General features: G+C 47.4%; 1 protein-coding gene across 6 annotated transcripts in view; it reads right to left on the bottom strand.

Annotated features, from left to right (window-relative positions):
- Window positions 1–6536: 6536 nt before the first annotated feature.
- mprip (myosin phosphatase Rho interacting protein) overlaps window positions 6537–24884 on the bottom strand; it is a 91355-nt gene continuing 73007 nt past the window's right edge. For 2 of the 6 annotated variants that reach the window (XM_012970849.3, XM_031892806.1), the window contains 9 exons: window positions 20174–23671; window positions 17403–17550; window positions 17189–17306; window positions 15774–15933; window positions 15397–15513; window positions 15227–15313; window positions 14694–14856; window positions 13553–13638; window positions 6537–10887 (listed from right to left, as the gene is read on the bottom strand). In XM_012970849.3, coding sequence (XP_012826303.2) covers window positions 10816–10887; window positions 13553–13638; window positions 14694–14856; window positions 15227–15313; window positions 15397–15513; window positions 15774–15933; window positions 17189–17306; window positions 17403–17550; window positions 20174–23671 — 4449 coding nt within the window. In that variant the 3' untranslated portion in view covers window positions 6537–10815. Of the gene's footprint in view, window positions 10888–12928; window positions 12991–13199; window positions 13258–13552; window positions 13639–14693; window positions 14857–15226; window positions 15314–15396; window positions 15514–15773; window positions 15934–17188; window positions 17307–17402; window positions 17551–20173; window positions 23672–24884 lie in introns of all 6 variants that reach the window. The other 4 variants (XM_031892805.1, XM_031892804.1, XM_012970854.2 and 1 more) reach the window with 4 other exon arrangements.

Genomic DNA, 24884 nt, shown 5'->3' with positions numbered 1-24884 from the left:
TCATGTTACAAAGCTTTACTGATCAGTCGTTCCCCACAAACGACTGCTTTCTAAGCTAAGGTCTATTGGTCTTAGTGAAGCCGTTTGCACATGGATAGAAAACTGGCTACAGGATCGGGTACAGAGGGTGGTTGTTAATGGTACATTCTCTACTTGGAATAAGGTCCTCAGTGGGGTCCCTCAGGGTTCTGTACTGGGTCCACTTTTGTTTAATTTGTTCATAAATGACTTAGGGGAGGGTATTGTGAGTAATGTATCAGTGTTTGCAGATGACACAAAACTCAAAATTCTATCCAGGATGTGGCATCCTTGCAGCAAGATCTTGACCAACTGGCAATATGGGCGGCTAAGTGGCAGATGAGATTTAATGTGGATAAATGTAAAGTCATGCACCTGGGATGTAAAAATATGCAAGCCCCGTATACCCTTAATGGGACTGCACTAGGCAAATCCATAATGGAGAAGGACCTTGGAGTCCTTGTAGATAATAAACTTGGCTGTAGCAAGCAATGCCAGGCAGCAGCTGCAAGGGCAAACAAGGTTCTGAGCTGTATTAAAAGGGGTATAGATTCACGGGAGGAGGGGGTTATTCTTCCCCTTTACAGAGCGCTGGTAAGGCCCCATCTAGAATATGCTGTTCAGTTTTGGTCTCCAGTGCTCAAACGGGACATTATTGAGTTAGAGAGGGTCCAGAGAAGGGCAACTAAGCTGGTAAAGGGTATGGAAAGTCTCAGTTATGGGGAAAGACTGGCCAAGTTGGGTTTGTTTACACTGGAGAAGAGGCGCTTAAGAGGTGACATGATAACTATGTATAAATATATAAGGGGATCATATAATAACCTTTCTAATGTTTTATTTACCAGTAGGTCCTTCCAACGGACACGAGGGCACCCACTCCGTTTAGAAGAAGGGAGGTTCCATTTAAACATTCGGAAAGGATTTTTTACAGTGAGAGCTGTGAAGTTGTGGAATTCCCTCCCCGAATCAGTCGTGCTGGCTGATACATTATATAGCTTTAAGAAGGGGCTGGATGGATTCTTAGCAAGTGAGGGAATACAGGGGTATGGGAGATAGCTCTTAGTACAAGTGAGGGAATACAGGGTTATGGGAGATAGCTCTCAGTACAAGTGAGGGAATACAGGGGTAGGGGAGATAGCTCTCAGTACAAGTGAGGGAATACAGAGGTATGGGAGATAGCTCTCAGTACAAGTGAGGGAATACAGGGGTAGGGGAGATAGCTCTCAGTACAAGTGAGGGAATACAGGGGTAGGGGAGATAGCTCTCAGTACAAGTGAGGGAATACAGGGGTAGGGGAGATAGCTCTCAGTACAAGTGAGGGAATACAGGGGTAGGGGAGATAGCTCTCAGTACAAGTGAGGGAATACAGGGGTAGGGGAGATAGCTCTCAGTACAAGTGAGGGAATACAGGGGTAGGGGAGATAGCTCTCAGTACAAGTGAGGGAATACAGGGGTAGGGGGGATAGCTCTCAGTACAAGTGAGGGAATACAGGGGTAGGGGGGATAGCTCTTAGTACAAGTGAGGGAATACAGGGGTATGGGAGATAGCTCTCAGTACAAGTGAGGGAATACAGGGGTAGGGGAGATAGCTCTTAGTACAAGTGAGGGAATACAGGGGTAGGGGGGATAGCTCTTAGTACAAGTGAGGGAATACAGGGGTAGGGGGGATAGCTCTTAGTACAAGTGAGGGAATACAGGGGTAGGGGGGATAGCTCTCAGTACAAGTGAGGGAATACAGGGGTAGGGGAGATAGCTCTTAGTACAAGTGAGGGAATACAGGGGTAGGGGGGATAGCTCTTAGTACAAGTGAGGGAATACAGGGGTATGGGAGATAGCTCTTAGTACAAGTGAGGGAATACAGGGGTATGGGAGATAGCTCTCAGTACAAGTGAGGGAATACAGGGGTAGGGGGGATAGCTCTCAGTACAAGTGAGGGAATACAGGGGTAGGGGAGATAGCTCTCAGTACAAGTGAGGGAATACAGGGGTAGGGGAGATAGCTCTCAGTACAAGTGAGGGAATACAGGGGTAGGGGGGATAGCTCTCAGTACAAGTGAGGGAATACAGGGGTAGGGGAGATAGCTCTCAGTACAAGTGAGGGAATACAGGGGTAGGGGGGATAGCTCTCAGTACAAGTGAGGGAATACAGGGGTAGGGGAGATAGCTCTCAGTACAAGTGAGGGAATACAGGGGTATGGGAGATAGCTCTCAGTACAAGTGAGGGAATACAGGGGTAGGGGAGATAGCTCTCAGTACAAGTGAGGGAATACAGGGGTAGGGGAGATAGCTCTCAGTACAAGTGAGGGAATACAGGGGTAGGGGAGATAGCTCTCAGTACAAGTGAGGGAATACAGGGGTATGGGAGATAGCTCTCAGTACAAGTGAGGGAATACAGGGGTAGGGGAGATAGCTCTCAGTACAAGTGAGGGAATACAGGGGTAGGGGAGATAGCTCTCAGTACAAGTGAGGGAATACAGGGGTAGGGGAGATAGCTCTCAGTACAAGTGAGGGAATACAGGGGTATGGGAGATAGCTCTCAGTACAAGTGAGGGAATACAGGGGTAGGGGGGATAGCTCTCAGTACAAGTGAGGGAATACAGGGGTATGGGAGATAGCTCTCAGTACAAGTGAGGGAATACAGGGGTAGGGGAGATAGCTCTCAGTACAAGTGAGGGAATACAGGGTTATGGGGGATAGCTCTCAGTACAAGTGAGGGAATACAGGGGTAGGGGAGATAGCTCTCAGTACAAGTGAGGGAATACAGGGTTATGGGGGATAGCTCTCAGTACAAGTGAGGGAATACAGGGGTAGGGGAGATAGCTCTCAGTACAAGTGAGGGAATACAGGGTTATGGGGGATAGCTCTCAGTACAAGTGAGGGAATACAGGGGTAGGGGAGATAGCTCTCAGTACAAGTGAGGGAATACAGGGGTAGGGGGATAGCTCTCAGTACAAGTGAGGGAATACAGGGTTATGGGGGATAGCTCTCAGTACAAGTGAGGGAATACAGGGGTAGGGGAGATAGCTCTCAGTACAAGTGAGGGAATACAGGGGTAGGGGGGATAGCTCTCAGTACAAGTGAGGGAATACAGGGGTAGGGGGGATAGCTCTCAGTACAAGTGAGGGAATACAGGGGTATGGGAGATAGCTCTCAGTACAAGTGAGGGAATACAGGGGTAGGGGAGATAGCTCTCAGTACAAGTGAGGGAATACAGGGGTATGGGAGATAGCTCTCAGTACAAGTGAGGGAATACAGGGGTAGGGAGATAGCTCTCAGTACAAGTGAGGGAATACAGGGGTAGGGGGGATAGCTCTCAGTACAAGTGAGGGAATACAGGGGTAGGGGGATAGCTCTCAGTACAAGTGAGGGAATACAGGGGTATGGGGGATAGCTCTCAGTACAAGTGAGGGAATACAGGGGTAGGGGAGATAGCTCTCAGTACAAGTGAGGGAATACAGGGGTAGGGGGATAGCTCTCAGTACAAGTGAGGGAATACAGGGGTATGGGGGATAGCTCTCAGTACAAGTGAGGGAATACAGGGGTAGGGGAGATAGCTCTCAGTACAAGTGAGGGAATACAGGGGTAGGGGAGATAGCTCTCAGTACAAGTGAGGGAATACAGGGGTAGGGGGGATAGCTCTCAGTACAAGTGAGGGAATACAGGGGTAGGGGAGATAGCTCTCAGTACAAGTGAGGGAATACAGGGGTAGGGGAGATAGCTCTCAGTACAAGTGAGGGAATACAGGGGTAGGGGAGATAGCTCTCAGTACAAGTGAGGGAATACAGGGGTAGGGGAGATAGCTCTCAGTACAAGTGAGGGAATACAGGGTTATGGGAGATAGCTCTTAGTACTAGTTGATCCAGGGACTGGTCCGATTGCCATCTTGGAGTCAGGAAGGAATTTTTTCCCCTCTGTGGCAAATTAGAGAGGCTTCAGATGGGGTGTTTTTGCCTTCCTCTGGATCAACTAGTAGTTAGGCAGGTTATATATAGGCATTATGGTTGAACTTGATGGACGTATGTCTTTTTTCAACCCAACTTACTATGTTACTATGTACTATGTAGTGTAGGGCCATCTGACTTCTTGTGATCCTGAATCCACCATTTTCCACGGAAGAGCCAACTCGACCTTATGAGACGTTTCCTCCCTCTCTGCTCAGGTCGAACAGAATGACATTTCCATCAATGGGAATTGGAGAGTCAGTTTTAATTAAATATGCAGTTTTTTTTAGTCATCTGACTATGAGTGGAAACTATTGGGATTGAAGAAAATGACTGGAAGCATCACTGATTTAGACAATTCCCTTATCTTGCCAGGGCCACCATCCTGTCTAATGATATAAAGCAGTGCTGTCTAACTTGTAACCCGCGGGCCACATCAACCCCCCCACGTGGCTCCCCACATTCCTGGCTGCTGTGAGTGCTTACCTTTGTGTAAGTTTTGAATGGTATCGGTACTGAGATTAACTGGCTCCTGTACTGTTCACATTTTAGTCCCTGCATTGTTCACACCTCAGGCTCAGACTGTAAGATCCCACATTGTTTACCTGTTCACACCTCAGACTGTAGGAGCAGTGCCAGCATTGTGTCACTGGATGTACTGCCTGCCCTATGCTGCCTGTGTGCGCTAAACTCTGTCTGCCCTACCCTGCCTGTGTGTGCCATACTCTGCCTGCCCTACCCTGCCTTTGTGTGCCATACTCTGCCTGCCCTACCCTGCCTGTGTGTGCCATACTCTGCCTGCCCTACCCTGCCTGTGTGCGCCATACTCTGCCTGTCCTACGCTGCCTGTGTGCGCCATACTCTGCCTGCCCTATGCTGTGTGCCATACTCTCCCTGCCCTACCCTATGCTGCCTGTGTGTGTCATACTCTGCCTTCCCTACCCTGCCTGTGTGTGCCATACTCTGCCTTCCCTATGCTGCCTGCGTGTGCCATACTCTGCCGGCCCTACGCTGCCTGTGTGTGCCATACTCTACCTGCCCTGCCCTATGCTGCCTGTATGTGCGCCATACTCTGCCTGCCCTATGCAGATGGGGGGAGGTGAACCTGGCAGCTGTTTGCTCTGAGAGTTTAAGCATTTGGAATCAGTCATTAAATGGTCCCTAGGGTGTGTAATTATGAGCTGGGGGTTGCTGTGCTATCCACAGGGGAGGAGGAGGCATATGGATTTAACGGTAAGTCTTAATATGACATAATAAGCTTCTTTCACATATGAATGGTGATACCCCTACATTGAGTACCAACCAATAATAATGTGGCAATAGTCCTAAAAACTCTTGTGATAACATGGGTGTGGTTTACAAAAAGGGGAGTGGTCAAAACTGTCTTCCATTATCAGCCCTCTACGACGAAGGCCAGAAAAATTCCGGCCCTCGGTACCACAGAAGTTGGACAGCACTGATATAAAGGTCTGGAGATGGAGGTCGCCTCCTACTGTGCAAAGAACTTGTGAAACTACAATTTGTGTCGTTATTCATTGCTTACGACAAAGTCACATAAGGTGGTTTTTCCAGCAGCTATTTATCAGCTGGTAAAGGAATCTCATATTGCCCCCCCTTCATGTCCTTTTTATTAATCTACGTTCAACCTCATCTTCAATGCTTGAGGTTTAGCCAGTTCACCCCAGCGGTGGAAAGGACACTGTGATCCCAGCAATATCCCTGACTTCATTGTTTGGCGACACAGTGGCCCCAGCAATATACGTCATAGGGACCCGGCTCTTCATAACACAGTGGCCCCAGCATTACATGCCATAGGGACCCGGCTCTTCATAACACAGTGGCCCCAGCATTACATGCCATAGGGACCCGGCTCTTCATAACACAGTGGCCCCAGCATTACATGCCATAGGGACTCGGCTCTTCATAACAGTGGCCCCAGCATTACATGCCATAGGGACCCAGCTCTTCATAACACAGTGGCCCCAGCATTACATGCCATAGGGACTCGGCTCCTCATAACACAGTGTCCCCAGCATTATATGTCATATGGACTCTTCATAACACAGTGGCCCCAGCATTATATGTCATAGGGACCCGGCTGCTCATAACACAGTGGCCCCAGCATTTCAGGACTTATTGAAGCCGCCATCATTTCATGTCACACCACAACTTCAGTAAGATCTGAATCTGATGTGGTGGAATCACTTGCGGTGGGTTTATGCACTGGTGGTGTGTATCCAAGAGTTATGTTCTTTCCAAACTAAGTGTTCCTATCTTGTTTCCTTGGCTGAAAACGCTAAACTTGTGGACACCAGTCAGCCATTCGTGTCAAAGACGATGTTAGTGGTTTCTCTACCCAATACGCCCTTGTTTCTGGCCACTTACACGGATGGAGACACTTTTTATTTCGACAGAAGTATCCATGCAAGGGCAGGCAGATGTCCCGGCGGGTCCCCTAGTATCAGAGGGGACCACAGTTGAGGATAGGGGGGTTGCCTGGTAGGCAAAACTGACCCAAATGTCAATGATCAATCATCAACGAAACGGCCATTTGAAAGACAACTCGGGCACAGTGGGGGAAGGGTGGTGCAAAAATAGTTTATTACGATATAGTTTATGTAAAGTTAAGTAATTATATTTACAAAATAAAAATGATCAGCTACATCCACAGGAAACTAGCAAGTCACACACATCCAGCGGGGCGGGGGAGGGGGGCGAGGAGAAGATAACGTGACCAAAGTGAACTGCAGTGAACAGGCAATCGAGGACTTAAAAATATCACCACAAATAAAAGGGGAGGGGGGAAACCATTCATACTAAATATCTGTACTGAGAGAGAGAGAAGAAAATTATCAACAAACTAAGTTGAACCCATTTTGCTGCTTGAGGGGCTAGAGGGGACAAATCTATGGTTTGCTCCCCAAGTTAATGGTTCCCCTCTAGCGCTGAAGAGCCACTACTGGCAGGACGGGTGCAAAGGTAAAAAAAAAAACCAATAAGGAAATATATATATTTATGTATTAAAAGATAATCGCACATCTAGACCGATTTAATCCTGTGGAGGCCAAGGGTCCAGAGCTGTTCTTAGTGCCGGCTGGGGCAACTGGCGTCTCTCCGGCTGAACTACGAGTACAAATCCATTACTATCCAACGAGTAAGAAATAAATGGGCTACGATTAAGTACCGTTTAGGCACGAAACATGTAAGGCAGCTGTCATTTTTATCACTTCTGAAGGCCTATTCGTGGGCTGCTAGAGTGCCTGTTCTTCAATGAAGAGCATCACTGCCGCCATCTTGTTCTTTTCTTTCTCGAAACTCTGCAGCACCCCCCCCCCCATAGGATGAGGTGGGCCCATACTGGTTGCCCCTGCCCCTCACAAAGACAGCTCTGGAAGGGCCTAGACATCTATAAAGCCTCCCTGAAGTCAAATACCAAAGAAGGATCAAGTCCGTCCTTGTGTCGTGGCCTATTTGGGGTTCGGTACATATTTCAAGACAAGCCTGAGTATTTCCGTGGCTGTCCAGTGAGCGCCGTTATACAGGGGAGCACGTGTAAAGGGTTGAATCATATCTAAGTGCTACAAAGCCATAGTGTCAATGGAATTAAACCATCCCTCGTTAGCCTACACCAAGGTCGTCAAAGTCAACGACCCCCCCTATGGCTCCGAGGATTCTGGGAACTGTCGCTCAAGGCTACGAGTTGATCCTTACACTCTCTCATGGGTCCAACCACATGTCCAGCACTGCAAACTATTCTTATGTAGTGTTTCTAAAAAAAAAAAAAAACAAAAGTCACAGATCCTTGAATTAGTCTTGGATCCCCTGGAGACAGCTCATTGGCTGAATCCGCTGGAACCCTTCCATCCGCACCGGCGCGAGGGATGAGCAGACTGACATGCCGAAAAGCTTTGGGAGGAAAACCCCAAAGGGAAAAAATAATATTTACACAATAAAATTAGCCGGGCAAAGTGCCGGCGTCGGGGTCAGCGGACTGGCAAGGGAATCCCACCCGTAGGCAGCAGCGCCCCCTAGGGCCGGGGAATTCTGGCTGTACAACGCGGGGAATATATATTACACAGGAGCCTAAAAAATGCAGGATTCACATTCAGGAAGGTAAAAAAAGAAACGAGGACACTTACAGGGGCCACTGAGCTCTGAAACGTTACACTCAACCCACAAGCTGTAAGGGGGGGGGGGAAACATCTGCTTTACAGGAAAAAAAAAGATTAAAAACAAAAAAAAAAACCTCTGGAATTAGAAATATTTACAGAGTGTGTTCTGAATACTATACAGGCTTTAAATTATCTGGCGGTTAAAAGAGACAACTCATCACGGAGGCGCAAACTGTCCCTCAGGGTCTGGAAGTGGGACATCCCCCCCCTCCGCAAGGGAATGGTATGGACCACAAATGGAGACGTCTAACTACACAGCGATCATATACACATTTGCACGTGACAGGACGTAATGGCGCTCGCCGGGAAATAAATATATCTCATGTGTGCTGACGCTTCGGGAGGAAGTCGATGGCTGGAAATAAACGTTGGGTGGGGGGGCGGAGCTTCAGATGAGCTCCAAGGTTCTTGTGAAAATGTTGGTGCCCTGATCTACGCTGAGCATGCTGGGAGCTGTGGCTCTGTAGCCAGAGGGCTACATCTGCTGATTGGGTAGGCTTGTGGGCGTGGCAGCATCCTCAGAGCTAAAGGAAGGGGTAGGTTCAACAGCATCTGAGGAAGCACAGATATGGCGCCTGTGTGAATGTAACGGGTGGCCGCCCATTACCGTTTATTACAGGCCTACAAAATGGCGACTCCGAGCAGATCAGTTGCCTTCTCTTCCCCCAGTGGATACTCGTTTCCCAGGCACAACCACCTCCAGAAAATAGGTCATCTTATCCAAACCCAACAAAATGCCACCTTAGCCGTTTTGCGAGTACGATGTGGGTATCGAGATTCAATGCTTTGGAGACGGGGAGGGGCCGTATTTCCCAACTAAAACGTAATTTATCAAATGGGCTTCTAAGAACGCTGGCATTTAGCCAACACATGGAGCTGTCGGTGCCTCCCAAGCACCGTTCATTTGAAGTGAAGCCATTTGCAAGGCGGCTAAGGGAAGGGACAGCAGAAGGGGCTGAATAATTGGCCAGAGTCTCAGCGCTCTGCAGCTGCACTGAAAGTCCCGCAATTAATCCCTTAAACAACCCCAAGACCCTTTTTAATGTTGTTTTCTCAAACTGCCGCCCTGCTCTTGGCCATCAAGGAGGGGTTGATGTTCAACGCGGGTGACATTTAGCCACCCCAACTCTTGCGACTGCATCTTTCACTTCCTGCGCCTCATCTTTTTTCACATTCACATCCATCCACATGCTTCTCCCAGCATGCACCTCCCATTACCCACAATACCGTGCAGAGAGAATTGGGTGCGGTGCAGTTTTACCCAGCCAGCGGCCTGGCAAAGCAGCTGACAGTTCAATAATCTGAGCAATGGGCTCTGTTCCTTTTCCACAAGGACAGAGACGTCCATTTCCCCCCCTCACCGCTAAGCGTACGCCTTACATGCCGGCGTGAGTGGGGGGACTGCGTTCCAGGCGTACCCTGCACCCCCCATCTCTCTGCAGCCCAACGCTGACCATCAAGCACATTCTTTGGCTTTAATTTGCCCAATACAAAACCCGCACATGCAACAAAACAAAATAATAGGTTCCCCCCAATCTGTCATCAAAGACAGTGACATCACAAAAACCCACTTTCTATTAACACATCACATACCACGACTTTCACTGGGTACCAAAAGGGCAGTGTGACTGGAAACCGTATTTCCCAGCATCCCACAGCCCTGTAACGGCAGCCCAGGCTCACATCCCGACTCCACCACTAACAAATGGCTGTGAAACCTCCACCAGAGCCATCATCTAGACCACAAGTCTCTAGCTATTGGCCAGTTGGTTGCAACCAACAAAGTCCTCAACCCAAAACCTAAAACGCCAATAGGGGGCATAAGCAGATATGGCCACCAAAGTTCTGTGGTTCCTCTGGAATAGGCAGATGTTGTTGAGCTACAGGTTCTCAGGGTTCTCCTGGGAGGCTGCCACCGCTCTAGAAACAAACTGTGGGTTCCCCAGCTCAGTTGAGTTGACCCCGAATGCTCATAGTAGACCATGGCAGAACCTTAACAAGGACTCGGGAGGAGGAAGGGCACACTTGGTCGTATCTCCAGAAGATGAGGTTGGCTCTTGGTGGGTCCCACCTAGGACCTGTGTGAGGCTTTAGAGCATCAACCTCATCTTTCCCTATTTAATAACCTAGTAGTTTCTAAATGCCTCTGCGTATATAACACAAACATTTACATAAATATACACATATCATACACTAATTTGTTTGGAGAGGTTTGCCCAGAGACCAATGGCTCCCTTCACAACTATGGAGGATTAGTGTATTGTCCTGTCACATTGGCCTGTCTGTGGTCCAGCCCATCCCTTGCGGTGTGAGGGGACGTGCCAACGCCAGACATCCCAGGTAAGACGCCACCCCCAGACCTCCGATGTTTGCGCGGTCGTTAGCTTATTGATCGGCAGCTATGCCTTAATACTGATATCGCTGAATGGGATTTAAAGCAGAGGTGGCAAGTAAGTGCCCGGCCCTCAGCTGCTCCGAAGGCCAAGGGTGGAGGGGAAAAGACTCGGAGGTGGGAAAGAGTGGGGGGCGAGGAGGGAAACATTGCAACATGAGAAGAATCTGCGCATATCCAACCCATCTAACATGCAGAGAGCTGCACTGCGGCGTCCCCATGCCGGATGAGGGCTCAAACTGTGCCTTAATCTGAGTCCTGGGGGTGCACAGCGGGATAGGCAGGGGGGGTGATTAGTTTTTCTTATAGTTCTGGGATTCGAATATTTTGAGACGCTCCTGGACGGTCAGCCCCTCCTTCAGGCTCTGCATGGAGAGAGAAGAGAAGAAGAGCATTAGGGGAAGGCATCTGGGAGGCGGGGCAGATGTAACAGACGGAGAGAGAGGTTAGTGCAGCATGCTGAAGTGAGAGACATGTCCCAATGGGTGGGTCAGTGACGAGTGCACGAGAGAAGAGGGCGAGAACCAATCACAATCACAAGGATGGCATTTACCTTCTAGCTCTCCATAATCCCATAATCCCCCTCTTTGCTTCCCTAGTTTCCCTACCCTGCTCCTGCCCTCTCCCTTCCTACAGACAGTGCAAGGGACGTGTGTTATTCGGTTACGGCGCTCCCGCGGGGCATGCAATCTCAGGCAGGGGCATCGGTGGCGCCAAGTAAGGTAGGTCATCAGTACAAAGCTCGAGGAGCTCTGCGCCGCTGCCTCAACCAATATCCATAGAGCTGCACATACATTATGTCTGTATATACGTGCAGAATGAGGATTTCAAGTGTGCGGATAGCAAGTCCTGCTTGAACTCTTTCTACTTCGGCTACAGCAGTTCGGCCGTGCTTTATGGCTAAGTATCTAGGTATAGAGGAGTCTCAGAGTCACATGAAGATCATTTTCCCTCTTACTGAATAAGATTGGTGCGTCCCTAGCTCAGTTACGTTACACACATACACACGTACAGGATCAGATGAAAGGCTTGTGACACCAGCACAAAGGTGTATATTTATAAGCACACACATATACACAGTTATATAGACACACAATATACACAAACGGGGACACACCAAGCCACACACACAACTTCCAAACATTAAATATGAGTAAAAGTTGCCCTTGTATGTGTTACTGAGATATTAACTTGGATTTCTTCCAATCCCTTTGTTACAAAATGGCCACACACAGTGAGATTCTCAGTCTCCCTGCCTGGCTTGGCCACCCATTTACTGGGCCAAATTGGGTCGAACCAATAGCTGCCTACACGAGGGACTTCGGAGACCCGCTGGAGGAGGACTCAATGAGCCAATGACATCCTCACCAAGAGTCTATGAAGATTCTCATTCATCCAGGTCATGATACACAGTATCTAGAAGAATTAAGTCTAAAACAACTGGACTTTTCTGAATTTTTTGGACACCGTTTCACCACTTATCCAAGTGGCTTTTTCAGTCATTAGCCACTTGGATGAGCGGTGAAGCGTTTTTCCAAAACAATCAGAAACGTCCAGTTGCTTTAGACCTAATTCTACTCAATCCTCAGCAAGAGATTTCAAACCTGCCCAGATAAGGGTCAGGCAGGCCCCATACATGGGCCAGTAAGGTGCCGACATGGGCTAGTAAGGTGCCGAGTAGCTTTTATTGACCCTTGTGGGGCTCTCTAGATCAGGGGTCCTCAAACTTTTTATGTGAGGGGCAAGTTCATGGTCCCTCAGACTGTTGGGGGTCCAAACTATCCCTCTCTGCCCCCTCCCCGCCCGCCCTCCCTCTCTCTCCCAGCTCCCCACTCTCTGCAGAGTCTGCTCTCTTCTAGTTGCCCCCCCCCGCTCCCTCCGTCCTCCCCTCTTCCAGCTCCCTCTCGCTGCCTGCTGAGTCCTCCCTCTTCCAGCTCCCCCCCCTCCATCTGTCCTCCCTCTCGCTGCCCGCTGAGTCCTCCCTCTTCCAGCTCCCCCATCCCGCTCCACGCTGAGATCTCTCTTCCTCCGCTGCCAGAGGTGAGGACACAGCGGGGGCCAGGTAAACTACCCTGGGGGCCAGATCCGGCCCATGGGCCGTACTTTGAGGATCCCTGCTCTAGATGCTCCTCTATGGACTCTCCTGTTCTTCTGCCTGAGGAATGCCCTGGTTGTTTGTAGGGGGGATTCAATACACACACACACACACACACACACAATTCATACACTGCCACAGCTTTATCCACCACAGGTCGGTGGTAGCCGGTGGCACTCAGCTCTCATTGGCTGCCAAATTGCACTGGACTGTAGATTGGTGAGTGGGTTACACGGAGGAGAAGCGGCAGGCAGGCACTGGGCAGGGGGAGAATCATGCATGCACAGTTTGCCGGCCTGTGTTGTACCTACATGTCAGGGAACCTGGTACCTGGAACGTTTCAGTTATCCCATGAGACCTGCTCAATTACGGACTGCCGGGGGACAAAGGGACACACAGACAAAGACAGACAGAGAAAGCGAATGAATCCTACGTGCAAGTGATAATACTAATAACAGCTTAACCCCCACCAAACTAAAAAAAACACACAGGGAACACCATGCAGGGCGCCATCTAGTGACTCTCAACCAACATAACGTGTCCTCGCACCAGAGCCACATAGATCCCCAGTGACGGACTTACTAGCGAGGCGGCCAACGACCAGCACATGGAATTATGGTCTATAATATGGATTGGCCCACTGGGAAGATAAGGTCACAATACTCAGGGAAGACAAACAAAAAAATGGGCAGCGGAATATACATTTAAAGTGACAGTCACAATGGGGAAACTGCTGACACTGAGTGTGGGAGGTTACAGAGAGACGGCACAATGCAGCCCCTAAAGTACTACAGTGTCGGCTCGTGCTATTGGTGGGAACTATGTCATTAGAAAACAATATGAATCTCCACTCAGTATTAACTACCTACTGCCCAACTCCCGCCAACCCATCCGTATACACATTCCCTGCTAATAATATCAGTACCGAGCCTCACCTTGGACCTGATGTTCCGCAACTGTCTGTTTATGCTGGACCTGTCGTTCTTCAGGAAATCTGGATTGCTTTTTGATTTCATAATATCTGTGGGGGAAGCAGAAGCAATAGGTTAAAGGCCAAGGAAAGTCAAAATCTATTAGGCACACTATTAAGTAGTACTACTATTGCTGTGTAAAAACGCTATATTCCTGGCTTGCCTAATGAAAGATTTACAGGGATACACATACTAGAACCTACATACTTGTTTCAGTAAACGGTGCCGCCATCTTGTCCAGCATGTCAGAGTGTCCCCCCCTACCCCACAGCATGTCACTGAGTGTCCTACGCTACATTCACCGCTCACCTGCCACAAACCACCCCCCACAGCATGTCACAGATCATCCTCTGCCGGCAGGACCCACCTACCCCCCCCCCCGCCGTTCGGCAGCTATCCGCATCTGCCATACAAGGAAGAGATATACTCACCCACCCCCCTTCCCCGCTCCTGCCACTAACCCTCCGCCGCTCCCCCCACCTGCCCCCCCCGCTCCCCCCACCATCGCTGCATCGCCATGGCAACCAGACGCTCCTGCTGTGTGCGCATGCGCCGCCTACAGTAACAAGTCGCCAAGTCTGGGAAGGAGCGATGCATTATGGGAATCTTCTCTACCCTGCTCAGCGTTTTTTTTTCCTGTTTGGCTTCTGATCTTCTGAACAGGAGAAATATGGGGAGACTTAAGGGCACTATTGAGAGAACTGACAGTATGCCTGCAGCTTGAGATTAACTCTTTATTTGCCTTTCCTTCTCCTTTAAAGCTGGGCATACATCAAATATGCCATATTGGGCTGATCCTATTGCCCCATCCCAGGGCCAATTGCTGGATCATAACAGGAGGCTGGGCAGATCCACATCAAGGGGCAGAGGCTGTACTCGGCCAGACGTGTAATTTAAACCTGCCTTAAGGAACCTGACTTAAGGGGGAATGTCCCATCTCTTTGACCCATAGCAGTTAGTCAGAAGTTAGCACTTACTATTCTTGTACCATGCAATGAAAGCAAGCATCTGATTGGTTGGCAAGGGCTAAATGTTCCATGGAAACCTTTGCCCAATTTTTTTTAAATCTCATAATGACTTTTCAAGATGAATCCTACAGACTGACCGTATCCAGGCACCGCCGTGTTCTCAGGCGACTTGTCACCCAGTAGCTCTGTGGCTGACTTGAGCTGTTCCTTCAGTCGACTGATGTCGCACTCGGCCTTGGCTTTCACGTTGCTGAGCTCCGTGTAGATGTCCTTGTACTTATTACTGGCGTATTTCTTATCCTGTGGGGGAGATAAGCAGGAAGAGGGGGGTTATTTAATCTTGCATAGAAACGGCAGGCTCGCTGGGTTAGCCAGGCTGTGCTTAATAAAGGCAAACTAAAGTAAATGAAAGTGCAACATTATCACATCTGTTGGGTGTCATGGAAGGAAGAAGGCAAGCTGGTCATGGGAGGGGGAACAGCGGTCCAACTGGCCAATCCACAGGGCAGGGAACATTGTACAAAGAAATGTTTGTCAGTAAAGCCCCATACAGTTCCAAGTATGGCCAGGCAGGACAGAAGGAAGGGAAGGAGCTTGTGTCTCAGCTTGCACTGGGAGAGTGGAATTACTCTGCCCACCCCTTCACATTGATTGATTCAGGCACAATTACCCTCAGTGCAGTCTGCAGCTCATCTTTCAAGGAACTGATCTCCTGTTTCTGGTACTGTATTTCCGACTCTTTTACTCGGAGAAGGACCTGCAGTGCGGGAGAAAGCCGGTTATACACAGTGTTGTAGTTGTGGCACACAGAGCTCTCAGCGGCAGGGTACAGCTCCATACCTCCAGCTCATAGGCATCCTTCCCTTGGGTGAGAGGCGATACGTCCCCTCCATCTCCGTCCCCCATTAGCAGTGTCCGTAGCCGTGTGATCTCAGAGGCCAGGCGATTATTCAGTTCCTGCAGATAAAGCCACAAGGCATCATTAATGGCAGTTCCCTCAGCATCAGCTATTGCTATAAGATAGGGTGTCAGTGGGTTTAGCTACACAGCTCATTCCCACAATGCAATGCTGGTTCCACTTGGGCCCAAAGCAATATCAAAGAGGGGAGTCACTTAATCCCACCCCCAATTTCCTGGTTTGCGGGTGGTGGTGCCGCCTGTGCCCAAGTGCAAGTAATGACATTTCCGTCACTCATCCCCAGTGTGACCGCCCTCACCTGGTTATGTGCGTTGAGCTCTTGGTTCTCCCGCTGACACTGCCGCAGGGCCTGGCGTTCTGCTTCCAGAGCCTGGGCCAGATGGGCGTTCTCCAGGCATTTCTGGGAGTACTGCTCCGAAAGGACCTCCAGTTCCCTCTGGATTGACTGTAACTCCTCTCTGTGATACAGAAAGACATGAATGAGCCAAGGAAGGATCTAGCGGCTGGGAATTGTCCATTGCTGACCGACTGGGCATGAAACAAACTGAGGATCACGGATCACGTGGTCACAGCCATGATGTTAACCTGTTATGTGCCTGGACCATTTGATCTTGCTGTGCCAGTAAAACCAAACATGTAGGTTTTGGCAGGTGAATGTTGAGGAGGGCTACTAAGATGTGCAAAGGAATGCTGGGAACTGAGAGTCTATAGTTGAAAGGATTCTGTCATGATTATTATGGGATACTTTTTATTTCTAAATTACACTGTTTACATAGCAAATAATTTACTCTGCCATTTAAAATGTTATTCTTGAACCAACAAATGCATTTGTAGCTGTAATATTGGTGTGTAGGCGCCATCTCAGTGCATTGTGCCTGAGTCTGAGCTTTCAGCCAGCGCTACACATTAGAACTGCTTTCAGCTAACCTATTGTTTCTCCTACTCCCATGTAACTGGAGGAGTCCCAAGCCGGACTTGGATTTCTTACTATTGAGTGCTATTCTGATACCTACTGGGAGCTGCTATCTTGCTCCCTTCCCATTGTTCTGCTGATCGGCTGCTGGGAGGGGGGGGGATATCACTCCAACTTGCAGCGCAGCAGTAAAGTGTGACGTTTATCAGAGCACAGGTCACATGGCTGTGGCACCCTGGGAAATGAAGAATATGGCTAGCCCCATGTGAGATTTCAAAATTAAATATAAACAAATCTGATTGTGTTTATGAAATACAGATTACAATGCAGGATTCTGCTGGAGAAGCTCGATTAACTTATGGGCTTCGGAAAAAAAACATGTTTTTCCATTACAATAGTGGGACTGAGATAATGCCTGGAATGTAACAGGGGAGGGGGTGCATAAATGGCAAAAAGGAGAAGGACAGGGGGGCAGAAATGGAGTGTAGAAGTATAGGGCAGGGCCTTATAAACTGACGCTTGCAGTATAAGAAACAGAAAGGGTGGGGGCAGATATTTTGAGTATGGAAATAGGAGGGATGTAAGAGTGAAGGCAGACATGTGAGGGTAGGAGTATTAGGGGTGGAAGAAACTGGGGGGGTTAACATGGGTGACACTTTGAAGAAAGCGGGCTCCGTAGCAAAACATTTAGATTTAGACCCACTCTGCCTCCTAGTAATTGCCCCAGTGCACAAGCAGCACAGAAGGGAAGGGAGGAGCCTTACCCCTCCCACCCAATCAAATCAAAGAGCCAAACTCACAGGTACTGCCTGCGCAAAGACTCCACGTCTGCGTTGATGCTGCTGATCTGCGAGCGATGAGACTTCTCCAGTTCTCTCTCCAGCTCCTCTCGGTGAGCATTTTTCATCGCTTCGATGGCTGCGGCGACACAGGTCACAAACCAATGAGATCAATGCACCCAAGCTACAAACACCCCGCCCCCTACACTACACACACGCGGATTGGCTCCCTCACCTGAGATGGTGGCGGCAGTCTCCTCAGCCAGCAGTCTGTCCTTCTCGTCCCGCAGTTTCTCCAGTTCGCGCTGGTGCTGGCGCTGTAGCTCTTCGATCTTCTTCTGATGAGTCTCCTCCATGGCGGCAAAGCCCCGCTCGCACGTCGCCTACACATAAACCAATGGCCCTTTAGAAAATGGGAGCTACTGGCGCAAACACATCCTGAAAGGGCAAGCGGACTGCTCTATGGGGGCGTTAAATCTCTGGACTGCCACAATAACCCATAATCTAAAGGGTCACAGAGTCGTAAGTTTCAAATACTTCCTTCTATGGAGCCTAACGGGGTAGTTCACCTTGAAATTACCTTTTACTATGATGTAGATATTGATATTCTGAGACAATTTTCAATTGGTCTTCATTTTTTTATGGTTTTTCTATTTAGCTTTTTAGTCAGCATTTCACCAGTTTGGTATGTCAGCACCTATCTGGTTGCTAGGGTCTTATTTACCCTGGCAACCAGGCAGTGGTATGAATGAGAGACTGGAATATGAACAGACAAAGGACTGAATAGGCAATTTGCAATTGGTCTTCATTATTTTATGGTTTTTCTGTTATTTAGCTTTTAAGTCAGCATTTCACTAGTTTGGAATGTCAGCACCTATCTGGTTGCTAGGGTCTTATTTACCCTGGCAACCAGGCAGTGGTATGAATGACAGACTGGAATATGAACAGACAAAGGACTGAATAGAAAGAATAAAAAGGAACAACTATAAAATTGTAGCCTCACAGAGCAACAGTGTTATGGCTGCCGGGGTCAGTGACCCCCATTTGAAAGCTGAAAATATGCAGAAAAAATGGTAAATAATTAAAAAAAAAAAAAAACTATTACAAATAAATAATGAAGACCAATTGTAAGGTTGATGAGAACGGGATTCTGTAACATACTAAAAGTTAATTTAAAGGTGATCCACCCCTTTAAAGGTTACCTTGACGGCAGGGAGGAAATATATAAAAGGTGCAGTAGAATAAAATTGCCCCTAGATGGCAGTGTAAGCTAAAAGGGAAATGGCTCTCTGCAATAAGGTTTAGTAAGCAGCCGGTTGACTTGTGGAACAAGAGGATTAGGCTACGAGGGGTCAGGGGCCACTAAAAAGTGTCTGTCGGTGCTCACTAGTCTTCCGAATAGGTTATATGATATCTAAGGCAGGTAATGCAAACGTTCTCTTGTCCTTCATGTGCACTTAAGGGGTTAAACAGGAACGTTCAGCAGTGGTCTGGGGAAACCTAATCTTAACAGCTCTACCTGCAGTTCATTTCAGCAGAAAACGCAGTTAGTGAGAAGAGAAATGTCACGTGACTCTCCTCAGCTCACTAACTTCGCTTTGTAAGCAGAGCAACATCAGCCGACTTTCTTTTACTCGCTTAATTCTCTGCCGGCTCTGGCCAGTCAGCTGAAATGAACAGCAGGTGGCGCTGTGGTTTTAAATCCAGTGTAAAAACAGCTAATATCTTGAAAATGAGAACACAGTAATGGAAATGTAGCTGTACAGTAGGGTTAAGGTCCCTGTATCTATTGGCAAATCCTCCATACTACACATACACAGGGGAATATAAAAAGGGCAGAATAAATAAAAAGCCTTCTATGCAAAGACATAAGTGCCTGCGGCAGAATGGCGGTTAGTCTGCGGCCAAAGCAAACTATTATTTTAGAAAAAGAAAAGAAAAAGCAATTTTTGTGAAATAAATCACCTGTTCCCTTACTGAGATAAACTAAAATCTGCAAGGTTTGCCCCAGGGTCTAGTAACCCATAGCAACAAGTTATTAGCATTAAAATATTAACAGCTACATTGTGCTCTTACGCTATTGGTTACTACAAACTGAGCTACATTTGTGGCTTTGATTCTGCATGGGGGTTTGTGGTTTAGATGATGCAATAAACTATATATATATATATATATATATATTTAAACGGGAAGCAGAGCTTTAAACTAACTTTCAGCTTGTTGCGGGTTTACAAGGGATAGTAACCTGCCTCTCTGAAACTTGAAAACAACTCTGATTGGTTGTAAGTCTTCATTGTGTTGTAATTCTCTCCAGACCTTTCCTTGTTTATCTCTAAATCTAGCATCCAAAGTACTGCCAGGTTGCTAGGGTAAGATACCTTAGCAACTGGCAAGGATTCTACTTTATGTATTGTTCTACATAGGCTTTAAAGGTGCTCTTATATTTTACATATTTATATATAGCCCAGTGGTTTGACTATGGTGCCTCAGTCATTGCTATTACTTCTTCTAAGCACCCAGTTGAATGTGTAGGACCTGTGTAGGACCTGTGTAGGACCTGTGTAGGACCTGTGTGCCATTACCCTAGCAGTGTAGCAAAACGTGGCTTTTAGATAAAGGGTAACTAATCCTGCTCTGTGTTCTATCAAAGCTTAGCTAGAATCCCAGCAATCAAGTATGACAGGGCTGCTGTTTTATGGCCAGGAAGGAAGTAGATGCAGTCACATGACCAGGAAATGCACAAAATATGGCTGACTTCAGTGTTATTTTTCCTGAAGCTACTACTAATCTCCGTAATCATTTGTAAGCAAATGGAGAGGGAAAATAATCCCCAATTGTAGTTTTGGAATATCAACATGCTAGAAACTGAGTTCAAGGCGGACTACCCCTTCAAATGCACTGCAACATGTTGCCATAAGTAGCCTCTAAGTGTGAGTGCCCGCCCACTATCCAAACAATACATGGAATTTAAAAAAAAAAAAGCAGAATTCTAGATTCTGACAAGACCTTTAGCTTCTCAAAGTCGGCCTGGTATTTCTCCTTCAGGGAGGATATGTTTGCTTCCAGTTGTTTCTGGTCCATCTGTTCTCTCATGAGGTCCATCTCGGCCTCCAGCTCAAGGATCCGCTCCCTCAGAACAAGTGTGGTGTCCATGTCGGCTGTGCTCCCTTGGCTTAGGTTCCCCTCCCGAGGTGAAGGCATCTCCTGGGGTTCCTTCTGGTAGTTGTTGAGAGTTTCCTCTAGCTGCCGTACCCTCTGCAAATATCTGTCCTCCAGAACATGAATTTCATGGTTATGGAGATCCCGGAGATCCCCAATCTGCTCCTGAAACTTTGCCTCCAGGTTTCTTAACTTTTCCAAGTAGCAGCTTTCTAGATCCATCCTCTCCTGCTCTGAAGCTTCCAGCTTACTGATGGCCTCCACTTTCTCTGCCAGAAGAACTCTCTCACTTTCTGTCCATTTCTTGGTTAAACTCTCTATATCCCTTTTATAACTTATATCTAGCTGGGCCAATCCCTCTCTGTATCCAGTCTCTGCTTCCTTGATTTGCCTATTTGCAAGCGCAACAGATTCGCTCACCGCCCTGTCTCTCTGAACAAGCTCCGCCTGCTTGTCTTGGAGCATTAACTGGTACTCCTGATGAAGCCTATTTAGAGTCTCGGAGTGAGCACGGAACAAAGCCTCTCTTTTCCTTTGGCCCTCCTGCTCACTTCCGGTCTGGGTGTTAAAGGCCACATACTGCAGCTGAGACTGCAGCACAGCTTCTCGAACCAGGCCAGTGGCAAAGCTGGAAAGACTAAATGATCTATCGCAACAAGAGAGTTGCTGGGAAATGTCCAAGAGCCTCTGAACCTCTTCCAGGTCATCCTGTGACTTAGATTTTAAGGAGTAGGAAAGAGAGTTTAAAAGGACTGCATATTCCCTTAACTGGTGGCAGAGCAGTTCCTGGAAAGAGATGGAAGGATAGGTAGAAGACGTATTTGATCCTTGTGGCTTTGGAGAGTGTTGCTCAACTTGTTCAAGGTCTAAAGAAACATAAGAAGACATGACCCCACCCATTATAGGCCTCTCTCCAAGAGCAGCTTGGGACTTCTGAAGTCCCAAACGTTTCACGTGATGAAGATAAGACTCCATCTTGTGAGTTACACGACTAAGCTCTGTTCTGTTTAGAGCTTCATCAGTCGGTGCCTGGCTGGGACACGTACATGAATGGAGATTTTTGTCGCAATCATTCCCTAGCTCTCCTGAGTTCCTCACAATATCTGTTCTGAGACTCTCAACCCTGTTCCAAAAGCCCCTTTCTAGCTGAAGTCTCTCTGCCCATATTTGCACAAGAGACACATTTCTACAGGCCTCTTCGCTCTGCTTATTGTCCAGCATGGCCTCAGGGTTTGTTGATTTTAGAGACTCTGCTAACCCATTCATCATTTTAGCCTCAAAATCTAATCTTTCTGAAAGAAACTGTGCTGAGCCTTCACAGGCAGGATGCTGGCTTTCCGTAGTCATATTCCTGTCCATACATTGCATAGTAGAGCATTCTCCAGACACCTGGTCCATAGGAGCTTGTTGTAAAGAGCTAAGAGAACGGGTTAAAGCATCTTCAATGCCAGACAAAGTGGAATAAAATAGCTGGGCATCATCTTTATGATTAAGAAGATCTCTGAGCATTGTTCGACATGACTCTAAACTGCTAAAAACCTCTTTAGCGATACCCTGTGAGAGGCTCCTTGATCGCTCAAGCTTTGTTTGTTCTTCTTCCAGTGAGATGTCTCGAGTACTACTACTTGAAATCTGCTCTTCCAGATGGCCCTCGGCACTTGAATGAGTGTGTTGGGCCTGAATGCAGCTTCTCTCATCCTGCAATTTTAGGGTGACATATTTTAGCTTCTCCTCTGTCTCATAGAGTTTGGTTTCCAAGGAGCGGATAATGGAAAGGTATGTATCCACATCAGCTTCTGCTGAGGGCTGATACGGAGCTGTGGCTTCTGAAGTTAAACAATCATCGCTGATAACTTGGTCCTGGCTCGTTTCGGAAGAAGAGCTACTCGCCCATGTCTTTTCAGATCCATCACTATGGGCGTACTTCTGGCACTGTATGCTGGAAAAACGTATCCTTTGTCTCTTGGATGCAGAGTCCTGCACAATCTCCGCCATGCTCGTGTCCGTACTATACAAAGGAGAATGGGCATCAGTCTGTCTCTGACTATCATCTATGAAGCTGTCCCTATCTAACATTTCACACACAGCATTGCCTCTGTGAACCACTAAACTCTGCTCCAACTCGGTGATCCGCTTTTTTGCAGCCTCAAGTTGAAGATGCATTCCTTCAAAGTCCTTAACCTGTGCTACAACGTCAAAATTGCAGAACCTTTTTAGAGTCTCTTCTTTGACTTTAAGCTTTGCCTCTGTGTCTTCCAGACTGCTGCCTAAAGCAGACATCTTAATGATGGCCTCGTTAATGTCCTGGTCCTTCTTGTCCACAATCCTTCTGTGGGTCTCTGAAGACAGCCTTAATTCCTCTTCCTTTTCTGTCAGAGCCTCCTTTACCTTGAGAAGCTCCTCAGAAGCCTTCTCCAGGGAGCTCCTAAGCTGGTGATACTCTGCCTCTTGCATGTTAAGCCTTTCCTGCAGACTAGCATTCTCATGGCCCGACAACCCAATCTGGTTTGTCATTTCTTGGCAGGATGAACTCAGCCTGTCCCTATCTTGTTCCAGCTCTTTGATGTGTTCTTCCAGCTTCTGAATCTTGGATATATGTTCTGAGAGTTGCTTTTCAAGGTGATGGACTATGATGCTGGTTTCTGTACTTGCACTTAGCTTCTCTTTCTGAAGAATCTCCATCAGTTGATCGTTCTCTTGTAGCTTATCTTCATACTCTTCCAGTTTATCCTCTGTTTCTTTCAGGTTATGCAATAAAACATGCTTTTCCTTCTCATAGCTTCCAAGGAGGTCTTCATAATTCATCTTCAGTCTCTCCTCTGTCAGGATTCGAGCTTGCTCGCTGGCATCTAGCTGACTCCTCATGTTGGCAAGCTTCTCCTGCAACCTCTGCATCTCCTTTTGATGGTCCCTTTGCAGAGCTTGCTGCATTTCCAGTTCCCGCAGTTGCTGGCTCTTTTCTAAAAGCAAAGACTCCGCTTCTTTTAACTTTTGTTGACTAGCCTTAAGCTGGGCACTCAGTGCCGCCTCATTTACTTGCCATTCTTCCAGCATTTCCTTGGTTTTGTCCTTTTCCATCTTCAAGTCTCCCTTGAATTTTGCAAGAGCTTGCTCCTTTATTGCGAGCTCAGCATATGCGCTATTAAGACGCGCTTGAAAGCTTAACATCTCAGACTCCTGGTGTCGGATGGAGTCTTTGGCTTCTCCGTAGCTGTGTTTGATGGCCTGAATTTGTTGACTCAGGAGTTCCTGACGTTTGCATTGGGACTCCAGTTCATTTTGAAGGTCCTCGTTCACCTTATGAAGCCTCTGCCATGCGTCAGGAGTCGGATCTGCCAATTCGTTCTTAAAGAAATTGATTAAACACTCATGTTAGTAAGGCTCCTCATTTCCCATGGCTGAGTGTCACACCTCTGGTCAGCTGGACCATTACAATTCGAGCCTTTTTTCCACTGCTACCTTAAATTTAAGACCTGGTTGCCGAATATTTTTTGCGTCAATTCAGCTACTATTTCTAACTGGATCTGGGGTTTTGTTTTGGTGCATGAAAAATAAAAATTAAACACATAAAAGACTACAAAGGGAGGGACCAAATTAATAAGAAGAGATTCGGACACGACTAGAGAGACGTAGAAAGATCAGGGGACAACGCGAAGATCATTATTCAATATTGTTTGTACATAACAAAACAATTTTCTTGGTTAGATTACTGGACAAGGACAACGAGAAATGATGTATTTTCCTAATAACATGCAGGGATGAAGATGGAACGAAAACAAAAAATCAAATTAAGAAAGGGTTCAATTTAACAACATTTTTCATGCCTATTTTCTTTTTAATTACTCTTTATTGTGGTCTTCATTGTTTACAACTAAAAATGAAGCTGAAATGAATGAAACTAAAGAAGTAAGATGGCAGCAGAGCAGCACGCAGGCAAATGTTAAGTAGAAGAGCACAGTATTCATGCCGACAAACAGAAACGTCGCAGGGGGATGAAAGCCACAGCCACAAAGCTTGGAGAATTTCGCCTGAACCCCTAAACCCTAAACTCACTGCTAGGTAAAAGCCCACAGATGTGACACTCAGTGAAATATAAGATGTAAAATCATGCTAACTATGGCACCATGCATTATAAGGAAACAAGAAATGTTAGTGAGAAAGTCCATATATATTAGAACAGGAGAAGCCAGGCCCCTCTTGCTGCTGCTATGAACTCCCATGATCCCCCCCCCTTGTAGTCACAGCAGCAGAAAAGCAAACCTGGCCACCCTGGCCTACACCAGCCGTTCTTAAAGAAAGCAGATTAATCTGTAAACAGTCAAGCATTTTAATTCATGATAAGTTTAGAAAGAAATAGAAGAGATCAAGACAGTGAAAAAGAATTGGCATCGGAGGAAGGTCTGACTTACGCTCAAGGGAAAGTACACCCTATTTATAGGAAGTCTTGATTTCCATTTAGATTCAAACACACAGTGAAACAGTAGATCACCCATTTCACCTCTGCATATTTCTACTGATACACATGAATACACCATGATATAATAAATATAATACTTAA

Source organism: Xenopus tropicalis, chromosome 9, assembly GCF_000004195.4.
Source record: "Xenopus tropicalis strain Nigerian chromosome 9, UCB_Xtro_10.0, whole genome shotgun sequence".
NCBI classification, from domain to species: domain Eukaryota; kingdom Metazoa; phylum Chordata; class Amphibia; order Anura; family Pipidae; genus Xenopus; species Xenopus tropicalis.
This window is presented reverse-complemented; position numbering and strand designations above follow the sequence as displayed.